General features: G+C 43.3%; 1 protein-coding gene across 1 annotated transcript in view; it reads left to right on the plus strand.

Moving 5' to 3' along the window:
- The first annotated feature begins 243 nt into the window (after window positions 1-243).
- The window catches only part of LOC309702232 (protein NLRC3-like), a 28,466-nt gene continuing 5,688 nt past the window's right edge, over window positions 244-23,021 (plus strand). The window contains exons 1-9 of the mRNA XM_082526763.1: window positions 244-472; window positions 4,200-4,435; window positions 7,743-7,863; window positions 7,948-8,049; window positions 10,284-10,362; window positions 10,524-10,710; window positions 10,840-12,637; window positions 13,545-13,718; window positions 14,345-14,518. Of these exons, the coding sequence (XP_082382889.1) occupies window positions 7,775-7,863; window positions 7,948-8,049; window positions 10,284-10,362; window positions 10,524-10,710; window positions 10,840-12,637; window positions 13,545-13,718; window positions 14,345-14,518 (2,603 nt within the window). The 5' untranslated portion in view covers window positions 244-472; window positions 4,200-4,435; window positions 7,743-7,774. The remainder of the gene's footprint in view (window positions 473-4,199; window positions 4,436-7,742; window positions 7,864-7,947; window positions 8,050-10,283; window positions 10,363-10,523; window positions 10,711-10,839; window positions 12,638-13,544; window positions 13,719-14,344; window positions 14,519-23,021) is intronic.

Raw genomic sequence — 23,021 nt, forward strand, 5'->3', positions numbered from 1 at the left:
CTCCTCCTGAAAGTGAAACTCTTACAAACACATCAGGCCACAACCTGCTGCAGGTTAATGATTGATCTGAAGGCAGCTGACCTTTGAGCAGGAACTTGTGAGTCTTTTATTGTGTTTAATGCTCACAGTGCTGAAGCCTGCCGACACACCCACATCATATTATTTGTTCTCAGGGTTGTTCGGCGTGGTGGAGTGGGAACAGAAACTTTCTGAAGGTTAATTATTGATCAAACTAAAGTCATATTAAGGAGCTACTGGCACGGAGTCAGAGCAGAGCTCAGAAATCTGAAATATATCAAAGTATATTAAAGTTAGAGTTTAGAGAACACTGTTTGGTTAGCTGCCTCAAAGGCAGATGACTCTCAATATCACAAGATCAGGTGAGATTTCAGACCAAAGGAAAATCACTGGGATTATCTGTGAAGGGGCAGAAAAGCATAGACCTCGTCTACCTTATAGACATTTTGAAAAGGTAAGAGTGAATCTGTCTTCATTCATCTACATGGAAACATAAAACCAAAAAACAAACCAATACAACAAAATCACTCCCAGTAGGGGTGGGCGATATAAACGATATACGATAGAATCGATTAAACTTGGTCAACGATAGAGATTTTGGCCCTTTCTCAATATGCGTACTTGTGCGTACTTGCGTTCTCGTCTACTCGGGATACGTCATCAGTCGGAGACCAAGTACTGTTCCAATTCGAAGTACGCATCAAGCCGAGTTCTCGCTCCGCCCGTTTTATCGAGCATGCATCGGTGGTGACTTGTGTGGACTTTGTACAGCTAAATATCCCAGAATGCATTTCGTCCAAAACTCAAACGTGGCAATGGTGGACGAGCGGGGCTGAAAACTTTTAAATATTACTCTTTCTGGGTCACAAAATAAACGTTTAAACTTCAAATATCTGCTCGATTTATCAAGATATCATTTATTTCCAAACACGCTCCGGCGTTTTCGGAGACGTCTGTGACCCGCCAGCTCCATAGCAGACAACGAGGTCGAGGATCATTAGAGCTGGCGAGAACAGCGCATCGTTTTCAACCCCCCCCCCCCCCCCCCCCCGCCGCGGTCTTTTCGCTACTCAGGTTAAACAAACCCCAAACCCCAGCAGCTGTCTATTGTATTGAGTGTCCACTAAAATAAAAATAAAAGCATTGTAACATCTCACCTGCTTGTTTTTATTAAGGTATGTACACGTATGTACATGTACACTATTTTTATTAATAGAGATTTCACCACTGAGGTTAAACATGATATATAAGTCACTTAGATCACTTCTAAATGTTAATGTTTGGCTTATTTCAGTGTTTTATTTGTTCCTGAGTAAACCGGTTTGGCTGTGATTAAAGTTAAGCTTCATAACATATTACTCACAGTTAAATTAAGAGGGGACGGCAGTAAAAACTCTGGACCTGTGACATCATCAAGTATGCCGGTGTTCCAATTGTACAAATCGCGAGTCCGTGCTCGCGTTTCCGGCAAGTCCGTGCGGTCTCGGCAAATCCGGTCTCGCCGAAAACGCGAGTACATACTTGCGTACTTAGAATTGAGAAAGGGCCTCTGACTATATCGCTCTATCGCGATAGCACATGTTGATGATGTCATCAAGCTGCGCCTTTTTTGGTCGAAAGCATCGCAGCGGCTACAACAATTATCATCTGCGATTATGGTGGGCGACAGTCATAGCAAAGAGATAAAGCACTTTTGAAACGCGGGGAAAGCCAAAAACTGCACTTCCTCCACTTCCGTAACATTGATTCATTAATGTTGAATTCTCTCGCAGCTGCTCTATTGCCATGTTGTTGCAGTATATTAATCAGAATCAGAATCAGAATCAGAATACTTTATTGATCCCTGGGGGAAATTATTTTTTGTTACAGTGCTCCATTTTAAACCAACATTAAGACAAGACAGACAATACACTAACTAAGAATAGTACAATATATACATATATATACATACATGCATACATAAGTCACTCATAAATAAATAGCTGGAAAAGAAACATGTGTAGTTGTAGCAGCAAACAGTGTGTTAAGTGGATGCGTTGTACAGGGAGATGGCCACAGGCAGGAATGATTTCCTGTGTCGTTCAGTGGTGCTTTTCGGTAATCTCAGTCTCTCACTGAACGAGCTCCTGTGACTGACCAACATGTCATGGAGTGGGTGGGAGGTGTCATCCAACATAGTCTTTATCTTGGACAGCATCCGCCTCTCCGACACCACCTTGAGGGAGTTCAGCTCCATCCCCACAACATTGCTGGCCTTACGGATCAGTTTATTAAGTCTGTTGGCATCTGCGACCCTCAGCCTGCTCCCCCAGCATGCAACAGCATAGAGGATCGCACTGGCCACAACAGACTCATAGAAAATCCTCAGCATTTTCTGGCAGATGTTGAAGGACCTCAGTCGCCTCAAAAAATAGAGACGACTCTGGCCCTTCCTGTAAAGTGCTGTGGTGTTTTTAGCCCAGTCCAGTTTATTGTCAATGTGTACTCCAAGGTATTTATAGTCCTCCACAATGTCAACACTGACCCCCTGGATTGAAACAGGGGTCAAGTGTTTCCTGGTCTTCCTGAAGTCCACGATCAGTTCCTTGGTCTTTGCCACGTTGAGCTGCAGATGATTCTGCTCACACCACGTGACAAAGGAGTCGACCACAGCCCGGTACTCTGTCTCATCATCCCTGCTGATGCATCCAACCACCGCAGAGTCATCAGAAAACTTCTGAAGATGGAGGTCTCTGTGCAGTGGCTGAAGTCTGTGGTGTAGAGGGTGAAGAGGAAGGGGGAGAGGACAGTCCCCTGTGGTGCCCCTGTGTTGCTGATCACCTTGTCAGACACACACTGTGGGAGACGTACATATTGTGGTCTTCCTGTCAGGTAATCAACAATCCAGGACACCAGAGAAGCATCCACCTGCATCGCTGCTAACTTATCACCCAGGAGGGTCGGCCTGATGGTGTTGAAAGCACTGGAAAAGTCAAAAAACATGACCCTCACAGTGCTCGCCGGCTGGTCCAGATGGGTGTAGACACGATTGAGCAGGTAGATGATGGCGTCCTCAGTTCCGAGACGAATCATAACTAACCTCGTATTGTGGATGGATGATTTCAGTTGTTCTCCTGACTGAAGTTTGGCCCGTGTACAGCATCCTGCTATGCGATTGCATTTGTCCCTGACCACCAGAATCCCTCACGTTAACTTTTATCGAGTGGAAAAAAAGTTGGCGTTCATCCTCCAGCTTCACTGTGCTAATGTTATGCTAACATAGCTGTGTCACTAGCAATCACGTAGCACAACATTATATACCAGGTAGTCCAACTTCAGTAACCCTGCAAACGCCACTGCTGTTTAGTTTTCTGTCTTCATTTATGCTGGAAGTGGTAGCAGAGCTGTTTGAATTAGTTTCAAAAATCTCTCAGTCAGAACATGCTATGAAATGTTTAGGTGGAAACTAGCGAGCTGACTTCCTGTTAACTTCTAACTCCGTTAAATTTAATAAATTCTGTTTTCATGGATGTTAAACTTAATTGTTACACCTGGTAAAGCAGCAACACTGATGATTTTATTAAAGATGAAAGAATTTAGACCGTTTTTAACTCTTAGTGTTCGTTTGACTTTGGGACCTGAAGCGGACGGAGTTTTGGACCCAGATTACTCCGTGAAGCTCCTCACCACGGCAGCCGTAATGCTCTGACAATCCATCAAGCAGTGCGGCTTCGTAGCTTACCAAAGTTCTACTAAAACATTTTTTAACAGATTTCTGCAGCCAAAATCGGTTCGAGGTCACGAAGCACAACCAGAATTCATACATAAGGCACACTCTTGATTTTTGAGAAAATTAAAGGATTGTAAGTCTGCCTTATAGTGTGGAAAATATGTTATACAGAAGAAAAGAATATATCGCGATATATATTGTTACCGCACATGCTTCAAATTATACCGCGATATGGATTTTAGGCCATATTGCCCAGCCCTAACTCCCAATTTATTTACAACATTTGAAACATACAGTGTAGCTCCGTCAAAACACTCCAAGGCCAAGTGAAAGTGCTGAGAGGGAAAAGATCATGATTAATGATTTATTTAAACTCATAACTGGCTGCAGCAGCTGAACTTTGACCTGTGAGCTGCAGCTTAAGCTTCTTTTATGGTTCAGTGTTTAATGTGTAAACTGTTTATCACTGCAGAGACGCCTACAGGCTATCTACTGTTCAAAAGTGAATTGTTATACACAGTGTGGCAGCTGACCTTTGACCTGTGAGCTTCAGCCTCTTTGCTGGTGTGAAGTGTTTAATCTGACGCAGTCTGCAGACACAGACGACTGCTGACGGAGAAGAAGCAGAGGATTTTCTGTTTCTACACAGACCTGGTCCAGGCAGCAGAGAGCTGCAGAGTGAAGACGTTCATTGGAAGAAGAAGCTGAGTAAGTTCAACGTCCTCTTTGAATCCTGGATCAGGAAGTGAATATTTGGTGTTTAAATAAGGTTTCTGTCTTTGATTCAGTCTGCTGTCACTTTTTAGAGAGAAAAGGAGATTTTAGATTAACTGGTGTTCCTGCTGCTCCAGCATTAAAGCACAGTATAGGTGACTGCGCTGATGCCTGTTTATAATTTCACCAAAGCTAATAAACTGTTGGCTAAATTTTCTTGTTTTCAGATGTAAACAGAGGTGAGAGGAGCAGATAATAAGGATTAAATATTATGCTGAATAACTAAATTCTGCTAGTCTGTGACGTAACTCCCAGCAGCATCGCCTCATTTCTTTGACCTTTAACATGAGTTAGCTTAGCTAGCAGAGCAGCTATCTCTGCTGTCTGTCATGTGACCGAGTCAAGTGTGTGTAGTAGACTTGTTAGCGTAATGATAAGGGTTTCAGATATTGAGGATGAGTTACAAAACAACACTGGTCCAGAAGAGTTTGGGTCAAACAATGATTTTAATGAACACACGCGTGGGGAGATGTACACTGCAAAACATCAGCCCAAAAATACACCAGCAGTTGTTTTTATAGCATCAGGGTTTATTATTTTATTAGTTTATTATTTATGACGCCCCCTCATGCGTCAAAGCAGATACATCACCTCTACATCACAAATGTTCTGTTCAACGACTTTTGAGATATTCAGAAAAGCACACTCTCTCCGTCTCCACGGCAGGTGCTTCCTGTTCATCTTCTTCGCTTATCTCTGGAACATCAGACGCACGTCCTACAACAAACTATCACTTATGCAGGCACAAAAATGCAGTTACAAGCAAAATATGTCTGAACTCTTACCTAGACCTAAGTTCACCTACTCTGTATGTGTGCGTGTGTGTGTGTCATGACCTCAACTGCACTCTATCTCACCTCTCACCTCACCAGCTCTCATGTGTGTAATAACCTAACTGAAAGTATACATGTAATATATTGAATAAATGTTTTAATCAAGAACCACTACTACAAGCTTAATAAAAAAGGATATAAACTAATAAAAGATAATAATGAATAACCTGGTTATTCAAATAGCCTTATCCAGACAGCTCCTCAAAATAACAACCAAAAAATGCACACTTTACAGAGGAAACAAAGACATTTTAGAAGTATACTTCCTGACTTATTCTGAGTCATCTGTTACCAAGCAAACTCAAACGCAGAAGGTTGCTGAATACAGTCAGGCCTGTTTCTAGATTATAAGCGTGTATGCAATCCTCCATAGCTCCAAGTCACTTTACTCAATAGATCGGCCGGACATCGCGCCGACCGAGGCTTGAAACCTCCAATTAATTGACTGAGCTCAACTCTTTAATAAGCACAAAATGCAAGGTGCATATAAAATGATTACAGTTGCTCCTGCAATGAAAGATTATTATATGATTATGATAACACCTGTAATACAGACTTTAATGTAATGTCAACAGCTTCAATAAATGCTTTAATGAAATGATGATTAATGGAATGATAAAGATGATGGTTATGAACAGTAGCAGCAAAATAATTTCTTTAATCCTACAGTAGCTAGCAGGCTAAAAGAGGCTAGCAAACTGTGTGAACACTTTGTAAGAGGTGAGCAGTAAAAAGAAGGATAAAGAGCTCCTCCAAATGCTAATAATGCAGTTAACCTGAATTTACTGCTTGTTACATTATATGTGATGTTCAGTCGAAAACAATTACTTAAATTAACATTATTATTATTATTATTATTAGTATTATTATTATTAGTAGTAGTATTATTATTATTATTGGTTTATTATTCATAACATGGCTCCTTACTGTAGTGGTTTGAACAATTGATTTGTGGTTATTGTGTCCCTGCAAATTCAACAATGCACCTCAATGCAAAGCATCAAACAAATATTTTTATTATCAAGTCCTACTGGATGAATCACCGTAGCTCTGACAGTGAAGCACACTCATTTTTATTGGTAGTCACCTTGTAAGTGCAAGCTTTAAACTCTCATGGATGAGTAAAACTCATTAGAAACACTGGCGAGCAGTAAGTGAATAACAGGTTTGACAGCAGCAGCAGGGACGGTGCTGTCATAGTTTAACGTGGAGTCTGTTTGCACTCAAACAGTGAAGAGCGGAGAAAAGAACTTTAATGGTTCTGGGTCCTTTTGACCACTTTGCGTTTCTTGTGTTTTGGTGATGTTTTGTATTATGGTTTATGTTCTGGTTCATTTACAGTCTTCTTTATGCTGCTTTGAGTTTCTTATACTTCCTGTTTAGTTCCTTGATCATTGGATTTCCTCTGTGTCTCTGTGTGTCTCTGTGTGTCTCTGTGTGTCTCTGTGTGTGTCTGTGTTTGTGTGTGTTTGTGTGAGGCCTGGTGCTCCATTCTATATTTCCTCAGCCTGTCATGTCTCTCTTGTCTCCTCTTTCCCTCACTCGCTCTCGTCTGCCTTTCCTCCACTCCTCTGTCAAGCTCACGTGTCAGTGTTGCGTTCCTTTGTTTGCTGTTTTATTGTGAAAGTCTTGCATTCTTTGTTCAGTGTGTTTCATTTTTCCTGTGAAGGTTCTCAGTCATCCAGGTCATCATAGTTTAAGGAGCTTGGAAAGAAAAGCATCTGGACTTCTATAAGTTGCTTGAAGATGATTCGCCGTTATATTCGGGTTTCATGTCTCCACACGTCAAAAAAAGCGCCCCTCGACAGCCAAACCCATCTGTTCTCTGATGGGATTGTTACATTTGTGATTGACATGACATTGACCAATCAGATGAAAGGAAGAAAAATAGGGTCAAAATCCGTACTTGTAACTTGCAGGGTTTTTTTTCTAAGTCCACACACAAATCTTTTTTACGCACACAAATCTTTTTTACAAGTACAAAATATTTATGACCACATTTTGAGCCCATAGAAGAAGGTTCTCATTAGCAGTGAATCAGTGTGTGTGCAGTTCTCTGCAAACAGCAGGAAGAATTAGTGTGAAGCTTTAACTCTGCTGATCCTCTTTGAATCCTGGATCAGCTGAAAGGTTTAAAATGTTGTTCACACGTGTTGGACTGACTGAAGCTTCCAGTCACAGTGAATCAGTGTGTGTCAGTGAATGCATCGTGTGTGCTTCAGGCTCCATCTAGTGGACTGATAGCAGAGCAGCTGATGGCAGCTTCCTCTGCCTCACACTGCTGTCTGACTGCATCCAGCTGACACTGAGATGAAGCAGGAAAGAAGCAGCTGATATTTGGACAGCACACATGATGAAAGGAGGATTTCAGCTGATGTGCACATGAATGATTTGTGTTTCCTCTGCAGGTAGAAAGTGTGTGTGAGCTGAATTGAGCAGCATGGATCAGTGTGAGGACAGAGAGGAGGGAGCCCCTCCCTCTAAAAGCACTCTGTGTGGGGAACATGAGAGCCAGACCAAAGCTCAGAGGTGAGATGACCATCTCTAACTGTCCATGACTCTTCTCCATGTCACAGCTCAGCACTCACATCACTGCTCCATCATTATTCACAGGAACCAGCCTGGACCTCCACCCAGCTCTGTGTCCTTACAGAGTGACTGGTCTAAAGGTCGTCTCATTGATTTTAAAGTGCAGCCTGTGTCTGCTGCAGAGAGGTGAGCTGTTAGCAACATGAACTCTTTGATTAAACTGCTTGATGTTGTTGGATATAAACTACAAACACGTCGTTCCCTCAGTCCCATTTAAACTGTCTTTTAAAACAAGCCTTTGGTTTCTAAACAACTGAAAACCCACTTCAGCAAACAGGAAGTGATCAGAGCGTCCGTCCACTTCCTGTCAGGCCCTGCAAACATTTCATATTGAAGAAAAGTAGTTGACATCTCACATTTTTACTCCACCACATTCAACCATTTTGACATTTTACAGCATGAAACTCTTGTCACATGACTCCTGTTATGTTATAGAGTCATGTGACCACCAGGGAGGGATTTGTATGGATGAAACACATTCAAATCAATCTGATTCATCAATGGAAACATTTTTGGTGTAAATGCAGCAACACTGAAAACGCTGAAGATAAAAACACAACAGATGAAATATGAACAAATCGAGGCTTTGAGTACACGTGTGTGTGTTTGAGACACAGAGATAAATGGATTGTGTGTCTGTCCTATTGCTGCGTGAGGGTTTTATTGTAGATTTTGTGCGTGTACACTTTTGACCACGAAGGTGTTGAAAGGGCGTAAAACAGTTGGAGGCACCAGAGTGAACACTAGTGCTGTCAGTAGATTAAAACATGACTAATTAATGACACAATCTTCTGTCATTAATCCTGATTAATCACAATTACTTGATCAATAGCTGCAGTTACATTTTTCCAACTTTATATTTAAGCCTGTAACAGACGTTTACACCATATAATGAAGTCAATGCAGAATAAACACAAAGAATGTTAAACGCTTCAATTCAAAGAGACTTTGAATAGTTTTCAGTCTTTAACTCAGCTTCTCTGCTGTAAATACAACTTTGTAACAAACATATATACTAAAAGCTAAGTGTCCACTAATATATAATAATATATAATCTATGTTACTGCTGTTAATGAAAATGTTTAATCAGACTCATCACAGGGTTACTGTGGATTAATTTGGATTAATCACCATTAAACATCATTTTTAATGTAAACGAATCAAAGTTCATTTCATGAGCAAACAGACTCGAGAGAAAAGGGCAAATTTACACACTTAACATGTTTATTGAACATGTAAACATTGATTAACCTCCTGAATGAGCCGACCCCCCCAGGGACAGTCCTGCATGCTAATGATGGGCTCTGCTCTGTACCTGCAGGATTCTGTCAGCCACAAACTCCTCAGCTGATCCTGAATCTGAGCCCATCTGTCAAACAATCATTTTCTTCACAGGTCTGTGGAGGTGGCACTGATCCTGCAGCAGTCTAACACTCTCTGTCACTCTTCTTCAAGTCTTTGACACGAGGAACCAAAACTATGTTATTAACAACACTAACAGGTCTGCAGTTTGTCCACTTGGCAGTTGTGTCATCAGTGCTTTGCATTGTTGTGATATTTTAAGCTGGAAGTGCTTCGGTGAAAAGAAAATTCCTTCTGTCACGATGTGCAGAATCCTTCATGTTGGTCGGCTGGTCCGTCTTGTTATTTTTTTAATACTCAAACTTTCTATCGAGAGGTCAGTGTGTGTTTGTCATCTTCCATATTGAGCTGATTGGTTCAGCTGCCGTCACTAACAGATGTGCTGCACATCTGCACATGTGTTGAAGTGCGTTGATAGAAACATTTCAGGGATTTTGAGTCGTTCTGCTCTCCAGATGTGTCGTGTTAAAGGTTTTTATCATGTTAATCATGATAACAGATGAACCCCTAACCCTAACCCTACATGTTAATTTTGACAGCACTGGTAAATCCTTTTTAATGTTCTTCTGTCAGATCATTGATTAGACTCGACTCCAAATACGAGACTCAGAAAACTCAAATGAAAACTCAAATCAAAGCAATGAGAAAAGGACTTCTTGTGTTAGAATGAAAACATATGGAAGTGGTCAGGTTTCAAACACTCGATGAATCTACTGCACAGTTACATTCAGGGACCTTTGGCCTCCTGAGAGCATTAGTTGATGGTTCATCACAGTTTTACCTTCCAGTGAGGGAATTTATCAGTTTGATGAAGTCTCAAAGTTTCCTCTGAGCTTCTGCAACATCATCACTTCCATCACTGATGAAAGAAAGTTCATAGAAATCTTCAGAATCTGAGAGTCTAAAACTTGACAAAGTTGATTCAGATGAAGTTATTTGAGCAGAAACTCCTGGATCTTTATCCTGTGTTGATCTAATCCTTCATGGTTCCTCCACAGAGTGGACCAGCAGAGCTCAGAGGTTCCCAGTGGTCAGTCTGCCCAGCAGCATCAAACACAGCTGGACTCCATATTTATGGTCTGTACATGTACAACAACTACTGTTACATCTGTTCTGTTCACAGTCGTCTCCATGCTGCTCTTTGTAGACCAGTGGATCGTCAGTGTGTCCAACATGGATCTGATGTTTGGCTCCATGATTTCAGTCTGATTGGCTCATTCATAAATATTCTGTTCCAGCTGCTGGAGGACAACATCATCACTTTTGTGAAGAACGAGCTGAAGAAGATCCAGAAGGTTCTGAGTCCAGATTACCCAGAATGCTTAGAGAGTCAGAGGAGCAGCAGCAGAGAGGCATTTGTGAAGATCACAGTGGACTTCCTGAGGAGAATGAAGCAGGAGGAGCTGGCTGACCATCTGCAGAGCAGTAAGAGGATTTATCTAAAGATTTAAGCTGCTGGATAAATGAACATTTTCCAGAGATGGAAGATGGAGCAACATGTTTTAAAGATTAGTTCTTTTTGGAAATTGAGTGTTTATTTTTCTTCTCATTCAGAACTTCAAGCTGCTGTTTGTCATCGTAACCTTAAATCCACCCTGAAGAAGAAGTTCCAGTGTGTGTTTGAGGGCATCGCTAAAGCAGGAAGCCCAACCCTCCTGAATCAGATCTACACAGAGCTCTACATCACAGAGGGAGGGACTGCAGAGGTCAATGATGAACATGAGGTCAGACAGATTGAAACAGCATCCAGGAAACCAGACAGACCAGAAACAACCATCAGACAAGAAGACATCTTTAAAGCCTCACCTGGAAGAGACGAACCAATCAGAACAGTGCTGACAAAGGGAGTGGCTGGCATTGGGAAAACAGTCTTAACACAGAAATACAGCCTGGACTGGGCTGAAGACAAAGCCAACCAGGACATCCAGTTCATATTTCCATTCACTTTCAGAGAGCTGAATGTGCTGAAAGAGGAAACGTTCAGTTTGGTGGGACTTGTTCATCACTTCTTTACTGAAACCAAAGAAGCAGGAATCTGCAGCTTTGAAGACTTCCAGGTTGTGTTCATCTTTGATGGTCTGGATGAGTGTCGACTTCCTCTGGACTTCCACAAAACTACGATCCTAACTGACCCTAGAAAGTCCACCTCAGTGGATGTGCTGCTGATAAACCTCATCAGGGGGAAACTGCTTCCCTCTGCTCGCCTCTGGATAACCACACGACCTGCAGCAGCCAATCAGATCCCTCCTGACTGTGTTGGCATGGTGACAGAGGTCAGAGGGTTCACTGACCCACAGAAGGAGGAGTACTTCAGGAAGAGATTCAGAGATGAGGAGCAGGCCAGCAGGATCATCTCCCACATCAAGACATCACGAAGCCTCCACATCATGTGCCACATCCCAGTCTTCTGCTGGATCACTGCTACAGTTCTGGAGGATGTGCTGGAAACCAGAGAGGGAGGACAGCTGCCCAAGACCCTGACTGAGATGTACATCCACTTCCTGGTGGTTCAGGCCAAAGTGAAGAAGGTCAAGTATGATGGAGGAACTGAGACAGATCCACACTGGAATAAAAAGAACAGGAAGATGATTAAGTCTCTGGGAAAACTGGCTTTTGATCAGCTGCAGAAAGGAAACCTGATCTTCTATGAATCAGACCTGACAGAGTGTGGCATCGATATCAGAGCAGCCTCAGTGTACTCAGGAGTGTTCACACAGATCTTTAAAGAGGAGAGAGGACTGTACCAGGACAAGGTGTTCTGCTTCATCCATCTGAGTGTTCAGGAGTTTCTGGCTGCTCTTCATGTCCATCTGACCTTCATCAACTCTGGACTCAATCTGCTGGAACAACAACAAACAACATCCAAGAAGTCTGAAACAGGAGAATCTGCAAAGAAACACTTCTACCAGAGTGCTGTGGACAAGGCCTTACAGAGTCCAAATGGACACCTGGACTTGTTCCTCCGCTTCCTCCTGGGTCTTTCCCTGCAGACCAATCAGAGTCTCCTACGAGGTCTGCTGACACAGACAGGAAGTAGCTCACAGACCAATAGGAAAACAGTCCAGTATATCAAGAAGAAGCTCAGTGAGAATCTGTCTGCAGAGAAAAGCATCAATCTGATCCACTGTCTGAATGAACTGAATGATCGTTCTCTAGTGGAGGAGATCCAACAGTCCCTGAGATCAGGAAGTCTCTCCACAGGTAAACTGTCTCCTGCTCAGTGCTCAGCTCTGGTCTTCATCTTACTGTCATCAGAAGAAGATCTGGATGTGTTTGACCTGAAGAAATACTCTGCTTCAGAGGAGGCTCTTCTGAGGCTGCTGCCAGTGGTCAAAGCCTCCAACAAAGCTCTGTGAGTAAATCTGTGATCATGTTTATTTTTAAAATGTTGATTAAAAGTGGTCATAGATTTCTTCCATGACAGATCCATGTCCTAAAACCACGAGCCAGCGTAGTTGTATAGTATAAAAGAAAAAAGGAGAACTTTTGACCACAATATTGTAACTTGAATGAACTTTTGATACAGCCTTTAAACATAAAATTTATGAACAGAATCAGTGACAAAGGGCAGCCCTGGTGGAGCCCATCACCCACCGGACTTATTACTATCCAACGTATTGCCGGCTATGCCAACCAAGCTCTTGCAATGGTTGTAAAAGGATCGAATGGCTATTAAATGTTTCTCAGTTTTATTATTTTCAGTCACATCTGTTTTTGATTATTAACTGAATATTTTAAAATTCAGGCTTTTTATGTTATACAAAACATCTTTTCTTATGTCTTGTATTGATTCTGAAGGAATAGTTTTCATCAGTATCGCAGATACCAGCCTGAATTTTACTTTGTATTGGATCAGGAAGGAAATCAGTGGCATCACACATCACTTACAGCAACTTCAGTACCTCTTCATTTTAATAAACTGGGGGGAGGTGAACCAAGATTCAGTATGAGATAAAGAATTATTTTTAACTGTAAGGTTGGAGAAATCTGTTGTTGGAAATTGGAAGAACAGGTCATCTTAAAAATCACTGCATTGTAGTTTTATTCAGGCCCCTTCAATCTGTGATCGCTGTTGCTTTGCATTGTAAATGCTACTATTACAAAAGTCACAAATATTAGTGTATGTGTGTGTTGTTGGGTAATAAACCAAAAGAACAGAATCTACCAGCACCTCACTGATTTCTGCTTAAAAACAACAAAAAAGCAATAAAGCTCTGATTTGTTTGGTTGATCTTGTCTCCCTTCCCGCTTGATGTCAGACTGAGTGGTTGTAACCTGTCAGACAGAAGCTGTGAAGCTCTGTCCTCAGTCCTGAGCTCCCAGTCCTCCCGTCTGACAGAGCTGGACCTGGGTAACAACAACCTGCAGGATTCAGGACTGAAGCTTCTGTCTGCTGGGATGAAGAGTCAATACTGCAAACTGGAAACGCTGAGGTCAGATCAAGCAATATCGATTTTTTTTCATCAATTAACATCATTTAATCAATTTCATTTGGAAAAAATTAACATTGTGTGTATGTTTTGTCTTTTTAATGAATCCATGCAAGTCACAGTAAACTGCCACATTTGACTTTTGTAACATGAGGCAATAAGGATTCCATTACATGCCAACCCTCCCGATTTTTCCGGGAGAATCCTGAATTTCAGTGCCCCTCCCGAAAATCTCCCGGAGCCACCATTCTCCTGGAATTCTCCTGATTTTCCACCAGGAAAACAAAATAGAAAAACCATATCCCAGAATTCATAGCGTGGCCCAGCCAATTCCAGTTTCCAACAATGGCTGCAGCTACTTAGTTTTAATATTGCTCTTATTACTCTTTCTGGGTCACAAAATAAACTTTTAACATATTTTCAGGCGAGAATGTCGTATGTTTTGTTTTTTTAATGAATCCATGCAAGTCACAGTAAACTGCCACATTTGTCTTTTGTAACATGAGGCAATAAGGATTCCAGCATGTCCTGAAACAGTGTTGAAGTATTGTAAATATAGTAGCTCCTCATGGCACCATGAATATACTTTAACACAAGTGTTTCATGTCTTCTTGTCATCCTTTCTTCAGACTGAGTGGCTGTAACCTGTCAGACAGAAGCTGTGAAGCTCTGTCCTCAGTCCTGAGCTCCCAGTCCTCCCATCTGACAGAGCTGGATCTGGGTAACAACAACCTGCAGGATTCAGGACTGAAGCTTCTGTTTTCTGCAGTGGAGAGTCCAAAGTGTACACTTGGGATTCTCAGGTCAGGATTCAGTCTTTTCTGATGATGATTTTAAAACCTGAGTCAGGTCGATAAATGGCTTACTCATTTACAACAGACATGATTTGTTAAATCACCTTATATATGTGTGCTTAAGTTCTGTGCTGCTGTGATTTATTGCCCGTGCTGTCTTTCAGTTCAGCTTTGTCGAGTCTCTGGTAGGATTTCTTTTACATGACCTGTGTAAAAACAAAACAGGAAACATATTAAGCTGAAGTAAGATGCACAATTTTAAAAATGGGGCACAAAAAATGTTGCTGCTTTCTGGAAAGTGCGTCTAAGAAGACCCAATGGAGAAAGTGAAGAGAAAAATCAAAGATTAAGAAGAAGAAAATGGCAGAGGCAGTTTCTCTTGGACTGCCTGCAGATGGGGTGAGACTCTAGAAACAGGGATGATTGGAGAAAATGTAAAGAGGCCAGGAGATGAATACTCTGGTGTTCTGGGGATAGTTCAAGGTTCAAGGCTCTTTATTTGTCACATGCATAGTTATACAAGTATAACACACAGTGAAATGTAGCCTGACACGCTCCTCGACATGTGCAAAAATTGGGGGGGGGGGGGGGGGGGGTGTAGAGGAAGAACATTATATATATATATATATAAACACCCAGCACGCCCCTGCGGGCGGTTTATCCTTCAAGCTCGGGTCCTCTACCAGAGGCCTGGGAGCTTGAGGGTCCTGCGCAGTATCTTAGCTGTTCCCAGGACTGCGCTCTTCTGGACAGAGATCTCCGATGTTGTTCCCGGGATCTGCTGGAGCCACTCGCCTAGCTTGGGAGTCACCGCACCTAGTGCTCCGATTACCATGGGGACCACCGTTACCTTCACCCTCCACATCCTCTCGAGCTCTTCTCTAAGCCCTTGGTATTTCTCCAGCTTCTCGTGTTCCTTCTTCCTGATATTGCTGTCATTCGGAACCGCTACATCGATCACTACGGCCGTCTTCTTCTGTTTGTCTACCACCACTATGTCCGGTTGGTTAGCCACCACCATTTTGTCCGTCTGTATCTGGAAGTCCCACAGGATCTTAGCTCGGTCATTCTCCACCACCCTTGGGGGCATCTCCCATTTTGACCTCGGGACTTCCAGGTTATACTCGGCACAGATGTTCTAGTCCGGCATCTCCTGGTGTAGGTGTCCTGAAGCGGGGGGAGAGCAATCCTGCAGCAGCGTTCTGCTGTACGGATCACTCTCTGGAGAGCTTTTTGGTCCTTCACACAGCTGTTCCCGAACCACAATGTCATGTTCTCTGTGAGGATGCTCTCCACAGCGCCTGTATAGAAAATCCTGAGGATCTTTGGAGAGACCCTGAACTTCCTCAGTTGTCGTAGGTGATACAGGCGCTGCCTAGCCTTTTTGGTCTGGACCTGAATGTGGGCAGCCCATGTCAGGTCTGAGGAGATGTGGACACCAAGATACTTGAAGGACTGCACCCTCTCCACTGGAGCTCCATTGATGATAATGGGCTTGTAGTCTCTGTGCTGACCCCTTCTGAAGTCCACCACCAGCTCCTTTGTCTTGCTGACGTTCAGCTGGAGGTGGTTGTCCTGGCACCACGATGCCAGATTCTTCACTTCATCCATGTAGGCCGCCTCATCGTTGTTGGAGATGGCACCCAACACCACTGTGTCGTCAGCAAACTTCACAATGGTGTTGGAGCCATGGGTGGCCACACAGTCTGAAGTGTAGAGGGAGTAGAGCAGTGGCGAGAGGACACATCCCTGAGGTGCTCCTGTGTTGATGGTGATGCTGTTGGAGAAGCACCTGCCCACCTGAGTTCTGCCAGTGAGGAAGTCCAACACCCATGCACACAGATGGCTGTTAAGTCCCAGATCCCTGAGCTTTGTGAACAGACTGCAGGGCACTATTGTGTTAAACGCTGAACTGTAATCAACAAACAGCATTCGCACATAGTTACCCTGTTTCTTGTCCACGTGGCTGAGTGTGGTGTGTAGGACGTGGGCGATGGCATCCTCTGTGGATCTGTTGGATCTGTAGGCGAACTGCAGCGGATCTATGGTGTCTGGGATGGAGGAGGAGATGATGTTCTTCAGCAGCCTCTCAAACACCTTCATTACTACCGAGGTCAGTGCAACTGGCCGGTAATCGTTCAGGGATGAGGGTTTGCTGTTCTTGGGCACAGGGATGATGGTGGATCTTTTGAAGCATGTGGGGACCACAGACTTCACCAGGGACACGTTGAAGATGTAAGTGAACACACCTGCTAGCTGGTCAGCACAGCAGCGCAGCAGACGGCCGGTGATGCCGTCTGGCCCCGCCGCTTTCCTTTTGTTCACTCTCCTCAGTGCCGCTCGGACGTCATGCTCCGCGATGCTGGTCACCGGTCTCTCGCTGATGACGTCACTGTCCTCGGTAGTCAGGCGGTAGATAGCATTAGCCGCCTGGCTAACCTCGAAACGGGCGTAGAACCGATTCAGCTCGTTGGTGAATGCAGAGTCAGCGTTGATCGGCGCAGTGTCCCTGGCTTTGTAGTCCGTAATGGTGCATAGTCCGTGCCACATACTCCCTGGTGGAAGCGGGACTCCACACGTTCCCGGTACCGGCGTTTGGCATCTCTCGCCGCACGCCGTATGAGGCCGCTTTGTAGGCGCTCATATCGCCAGTGGCGAGACCCGTGTTGTAGGAGGCAGTCCTGGCGTTTTCTGCAGTGCGGATCGATCTGTCCATCCACGGTTTCTGGTTTGGAAATGTGGTGACTCTCACAGTGGGGATAATCTCCTCCGCTAGCATATTGACGAAGCATACTGCTACTTCCGTAAACTCGTTGATGTCGACTGCGCATGCTCTGAACATGTCCCAGTCGACGTCATTGAGTGCGTCCTGTAGCGTAGCTTCTGATTGGGCAGTCCACCGTTTCACCTCCCTCGTGGTCACGTCTTCCCTCCGTATGCTTTGTTTATACTGGGGAATGAGGAAGATGGCGTTGTGGTCAGACTTCCCAAAAGCCGGGTGTGAGACAGCTTTGTAGCCCTGCTTGTATGGCGTGTAGCAGTGATCCAAAATCCGATCCCCTCTCGTTGGACACGAGACATGCTGGTAAAAGTTTGGCATGACTTGTCTGAGGTTCGCTTTGTTAAAGTCTCCTGCTACAATGAGGGCTGCGCTCGGGTCCTTGTTTTGAAGCGAGCTTAGCACATCATGTAATTCGGACAAAGCCATACCTGTGTCCGCTTGGAGTGGGATGTAGACCACCGTGGCGATGACTGAGGTGAACTCACGGGGCAGATAGAAAGGGCGGCACTTAATGCTCAGGAACTCCAGATGTGGCGAGCAGCCGCTGGAGAGAGTAGAAATGCTCCTGGCATCACACCACTTTCTGTTTACCATGAAACACACTCCTCCACCTTTGGTTTTGTTCGACTCTGCCGTTCTGTCCGCGCGGAGCACAAAGAATGAATCCGACGGAGTTACGGCCTGGTCCGGCACGGTGGGGGTCAGCCATGTCTCCGTGAAGCACAGAATGTTGCAGTCCCTCATGTCACGTTGGAAGGTGACCCTTGCTCTTAGGTCATCGAGCTTGTTCTCCATGGATTGTACATTGGCCAGTAGGATACTGGGGCAAGTGGGGAACTAAAAACATGTGGACAGACTCATAATTAGGCCAAAGACACATTAAAGCAATTATTACAGGTTTAGAAACAGGGATGGATATGAAGGAGCTTAGCATGAATTTGCATTGAGGAAAGAATAGCAACGAGCATCAGAGGAAACAGTTAGGAAAACTAAGAGGATGTACTGGCAGGAATACTGCAGTACTTTAGGAAGAACTACACCAGTTAAGAATGTGTGGAGTACTGTTAAGAACATGAATGCAGACAGGAAACAACAGCAGTTTTTGTAAAGTAAATTCAAACTCCTTCATTAAATGCAGCTGGTTGAGTGAAAACAATGGAGAATGATTGTGTTACGTTGTTTATTCTCTATAGAAATGGAGCAGCAGGAGTGCATGCATAGCTGGACGTGGGCTGTATATACATGCTTGTATCTGTGTTGTCTGTGAGCAGGGAAAACAAAGCGCTGGAAATGTCCAGTGTATCATAAGCCAGCCAGTCCTGTTACTGCAATTCACTTCTTCACCAGAAAGTGTCACCATCAGGCTTCAACAGCAGTTTCCAGTATTAATAGTGTTAATGAGCTACAGGTCGTATGGATGGGAAAATGTAGAGATGCTGGGCAAACAATATGATCAAATCCACAGTGGGAATAATTGAAGTGATGACGGCAGGTGTAGAGAACAAAAATGAATGTTAAATCAGGAAAATCCTGGAGAAGAGGATAGTTCTAATGTTCAGTTTGTAATGTTGAATTCAACGCAGCTCTTAAGTGCATAAAAATGACTTCACCTGACGTCAGACTGAACAATCGGATTAGCTACTGATATTGATTTAACCCTTTAAGACCTACCATAGAACCAAGTCCGCCAGAGCTTATATTATATTTTTACATGCTGTAGAGCCATTTTTGGGAGCATTTCAAGTTACTATACATCAATACAACCATTACAGACTAAATTTTAATAATATGTATGTATTAAGTACATAGTAATTACATAAATTGCAAAAAAGTGCAATAAACTACAAAAAAATTGAAAATCGTTTTTGTTTTTTTAACATATATTTCTAGTTAGAGAAATTTAAGAGGCTTATCCCTCAAAACTGTAAATACAAAGTGTGCCCACTCTGACCAGTTTTAAAGGGTTAAAGCAAGAAAATATGGTATTAGCATTAGCTGCCAATTCCTATTCACCTAAAATTAGCATTACCTGCTAATGGCAGTCTACTTAGCATTAACTCTTCACTAATGTAATGCTAATTCACATCAAATTATCTTTAGCTTTAGCATTAGCGGCTAGCTTCAGCCTACCTAGCACTAGCTGCTCACATTGTTAAAAGGGAAGAGAAAACGATATTAGCATTAGCTTGTAATAATTATTCACCCCTAATTAGAATTAGCCACTAATGGCAGCATACTTAGCATTAACTTCTCACATCGTCATAATACAAATGATGCTAACTTGCATTAAATTAGACTGCTGTTATTAGCTAATGCTATTTAGCAGTAGCTGCTCACATTGCTATAAAGCAAAGGAAAACGATATGAGCATTAGGTTCTAATGCGTATTTGCCTTAAATTAGACGTAGGTGCTAATGGCGGACTACTTAGCATTAGCAGCTCAGATGTTGTAATGCTAGGAAAAAGAGTGTTAGCATTAGCCGTTCACATTGTTATGAAGTTAAGGGAAATAGTGTTAGCATTAGCTACTCACATTGTTAAAAAGTGTTAGCATTAGTGCATAATGCTAATTCACATCAAATTAGCATTAGTTAATAACGGCAGCCTATTTAGCATTAGCAGATAATGTCGACCTTGGCCCACTGGAAAAGTTCAGAACTAAAGATATAGGAGTGTTTCTCGATAGCTCTTTCTCATTTGAGAAACAAATGAATTCTGTTATTAAAACCAGCTGTAAGGTTTATATTGTTGATTGTCATTTATGCTTAGAAATATTTACTCATATATGCTTAGAGTTGTATAATCGATTGCATGATGATAGAGGTTTGATCCTCAGTAGTCTGTAAAGACTCTGTGTGCCTTCCAGAGTGCTCTGGCATGCACACACCACTTGGGGCCATGAGAGAGGTCGTACCCTCTCTTACTGATTTATGGTGTAGGACAGGGGTCTCAAACTCAATTTAGCTGGGGGCCGCTGCAGGCAGAGTCTGGGTGAGGCTGGGCCGCATTAGGTTTTCCACAAGAAAGGCATGGTTGAAAAATTCCAATCTTCTCAAATCTCTTTATTTTTATTTTTTAATACAAAATATGAAAAATAAATAAACAAATTAAGAATTATTAAGAAAATAAATCAATCTGTAATACATAAATAAAATAATAATAAGATATTTTTAGTCAGTGAACTTATGTGTTTTTTTCAGTCTTCTATATCTGCTGTATTTAGATTGAAATGTCTGTATTAACAGTTCTATAACCTTCTTCTGAACATGAATGGAACACTGTAGAAAATGAACTGTTCTTCTGAACATGGCTTCTCTTGCCTACTCCTTGCTGCTAGAGACCTGGCAGCGTTTCCTCTCGCATAGCCGAGCCAGATTTGGCCTGAGGGAGGAAGCAGTTGCGACCCTCAGTATGTCTTGAAGATGATCATCCGTAAGTCTGGACCTGTACTTGGACTTATTGAAGTTCAAAGTGGAGAAGAGCTTTTGGCACAAGTATGTGCTACCAAAAAGGCACATGGTCCGCTTGAACATTCGGGAAAGCCGAGGGAAACTAGGGCTCAAGTCTCTCAAAAATTGTCCAAGCTTGTCTGCTTTTCCACTCACCTCCCTGAACTTTGCTTTGAGTTCAGAGTTGCACTGCAGCTCAATGAGCTCCATTTGAAGCACAGAAGGGGCATCTTGCACATCAAAGGAGAAGGGGTCCGCAAAAATGTGAAAGCTGGCTCTGTGTGTCTTGAAGTCAGCAAATCTGTGATCAAATTCCTCCTGTAGCCTCAAAATGACATCAACATACTCGTCAGCACTGAATGGTGTGCCTGCATCCACGAGTGCCTTGCATGCTGGGAAATGGCAAAGGTTTGTCTGAGAGAGCTGAGCTTTCCAGAGCGCCAGTTTTGTGGAGAATGCTCTCACGTTGTCATAGGCAGCACTGACAAGTTGCCCCTGGCCTTGTAACGTCTTGTTCAGTACATTAAGCTCATGTGTCATATCAACAAGAAAAGCTGAGTCCATGAGCCATTTGGGATCAGTTAGCACAGGAACACTAACTCCATCCTTCTCCATGAAGGCTTCACTTCTGCTCTCAACTCAAAAAGTCTCTTTAATACATTTCCCCTGCTGAGCCAACGTACCTCAGTGAAGTCGAGCACATCCCCATATTCTGACTCCATTTCCTCTAAAAAAGCACAGAACCTTCGGTGCTTTAAGCCCCTGGATCTGATTTGGTTGATGCATTTCACAACAATAGACATCACATTGTCAAACTTCAGGCATTTGCTGCAAAGGACCTGCTGATGGATGATGCAGTGCAGAGCAATGGCCTCCTCCACGCCTTCCTCTTCCAGTTTGTTTTGTGCCACCAGTCCATTTTCCCTCCCTGTCATTGATGGCGCTCCATCTGTTGTTATTCCAACAAACCTCTTCCATGGCAAACCAACATTCTCAATGGCATCACACAGCTTGTAAATATCTGCTGAGCGGTGGTCTGGCCATGCATTGGAATTACTGTGAGCAGCTCCTCCATCACTTCAAAACTGTCATCAACACCACGGACATACATTGGGAGCTGGGCAGTGTCGGTGATGTCTGTGGTCTCATCAAGAGCGACTGAGTATACACTGAAACATTTGGCTTTCTCACACAGTTGGTCATAAATGTCACTTGACAGGTCAGAAATGCGATCTGCTGCGGTGTTGGCAGAAAGGCTGATGTTGCTAAACTGACCTTTCTTTCCCGGACAGACTATATTTGCAGCCTGCAATATGCACTTTTAGACAAATCCACCTTCTGTGAATGGCTTCCCTGCTTTAGCAATCATCTCACTAACCACGTGGCTCCGACTGCTGCATTATTCTCTTTGGTTGCTTTCTTGGAGAAATCTTGCTGCCTCAGTAGATCTGTTTTAAGACTGGCAACCCGGTTCGCTCTCTCGTCTCCCTGGTATTCTGCATCCAGCTCAGCATGTCTAGTTGTGTAATGACGTTTCAAATTGTATTCCTTGTGCAGCGCAACTTTCTCTGTGCAAATAAGACAGGTCGGGGTGCCCCTGTGCTCAACAAAGAAATATTGCATTTCCCACTTTTCCTGAAATTGTCGGTGCTCATCACCAACCTTTCTCTTCACCGCAGGCTTTGAAAAAGACATGTTTGGGGCTATGTGACATTTATAATTCTACTTGGTGTCACTGTCGCATTGAAGGTTCAATCAAGCGTTTAGCCGACGGACGGGGAACGTCTCAACGCGTAGAGAACGTCATTTCTGCTTCTTTTTCTTGCAACCGTAGCACGGCGATCGGCAGATAAAAAGCCGGTAGCAGTCTCCTTTGTTTTTACGCTCGATGTTCATGTCTTTCATGACGACACGAACACCGTGGCGTTTGCAGATGGTAGAAAGTGCAGGGATAGCGAGCGCAAAAAAGGCGACTGCTCACGGCGCCGGGCTGTTGTTACAGGAGAAAGAAGCGGAAATGACACCGTGACATATAACAAATAACATCAGCTGTTTCTGATGTTAGTTGTTTTGACTGCTTTTACATTATATTGAAATATATGTAATGTTCATGTTTGCTGCAATGCAAACGCAGTGATTCAAATAAAAACATCGAGCCACAAATTACGGTGCGACCCTATAATTAGTCCGGGTTACCGGGGACTGTTGTTGCCGATGAACAGGTGTCGCTATGTGACTGCAGACTAAATTGGGCTGCATTGAGTTCATGACTTTTCTTTTA

The sequence above is a fragment of the Aulonocara stuartgranti genome (assembly GCF_965226115.1).
Source record: "Aulonocara stuartgranti genome assembly, chromosome: 3".
Classification (NCBI taxonomy): Eukaryota; Metazoa; Chordata; class Actinopteri; order Cichliformes; family Cichlidae; genus Aulonocara; species Aulonocara stuartgranti.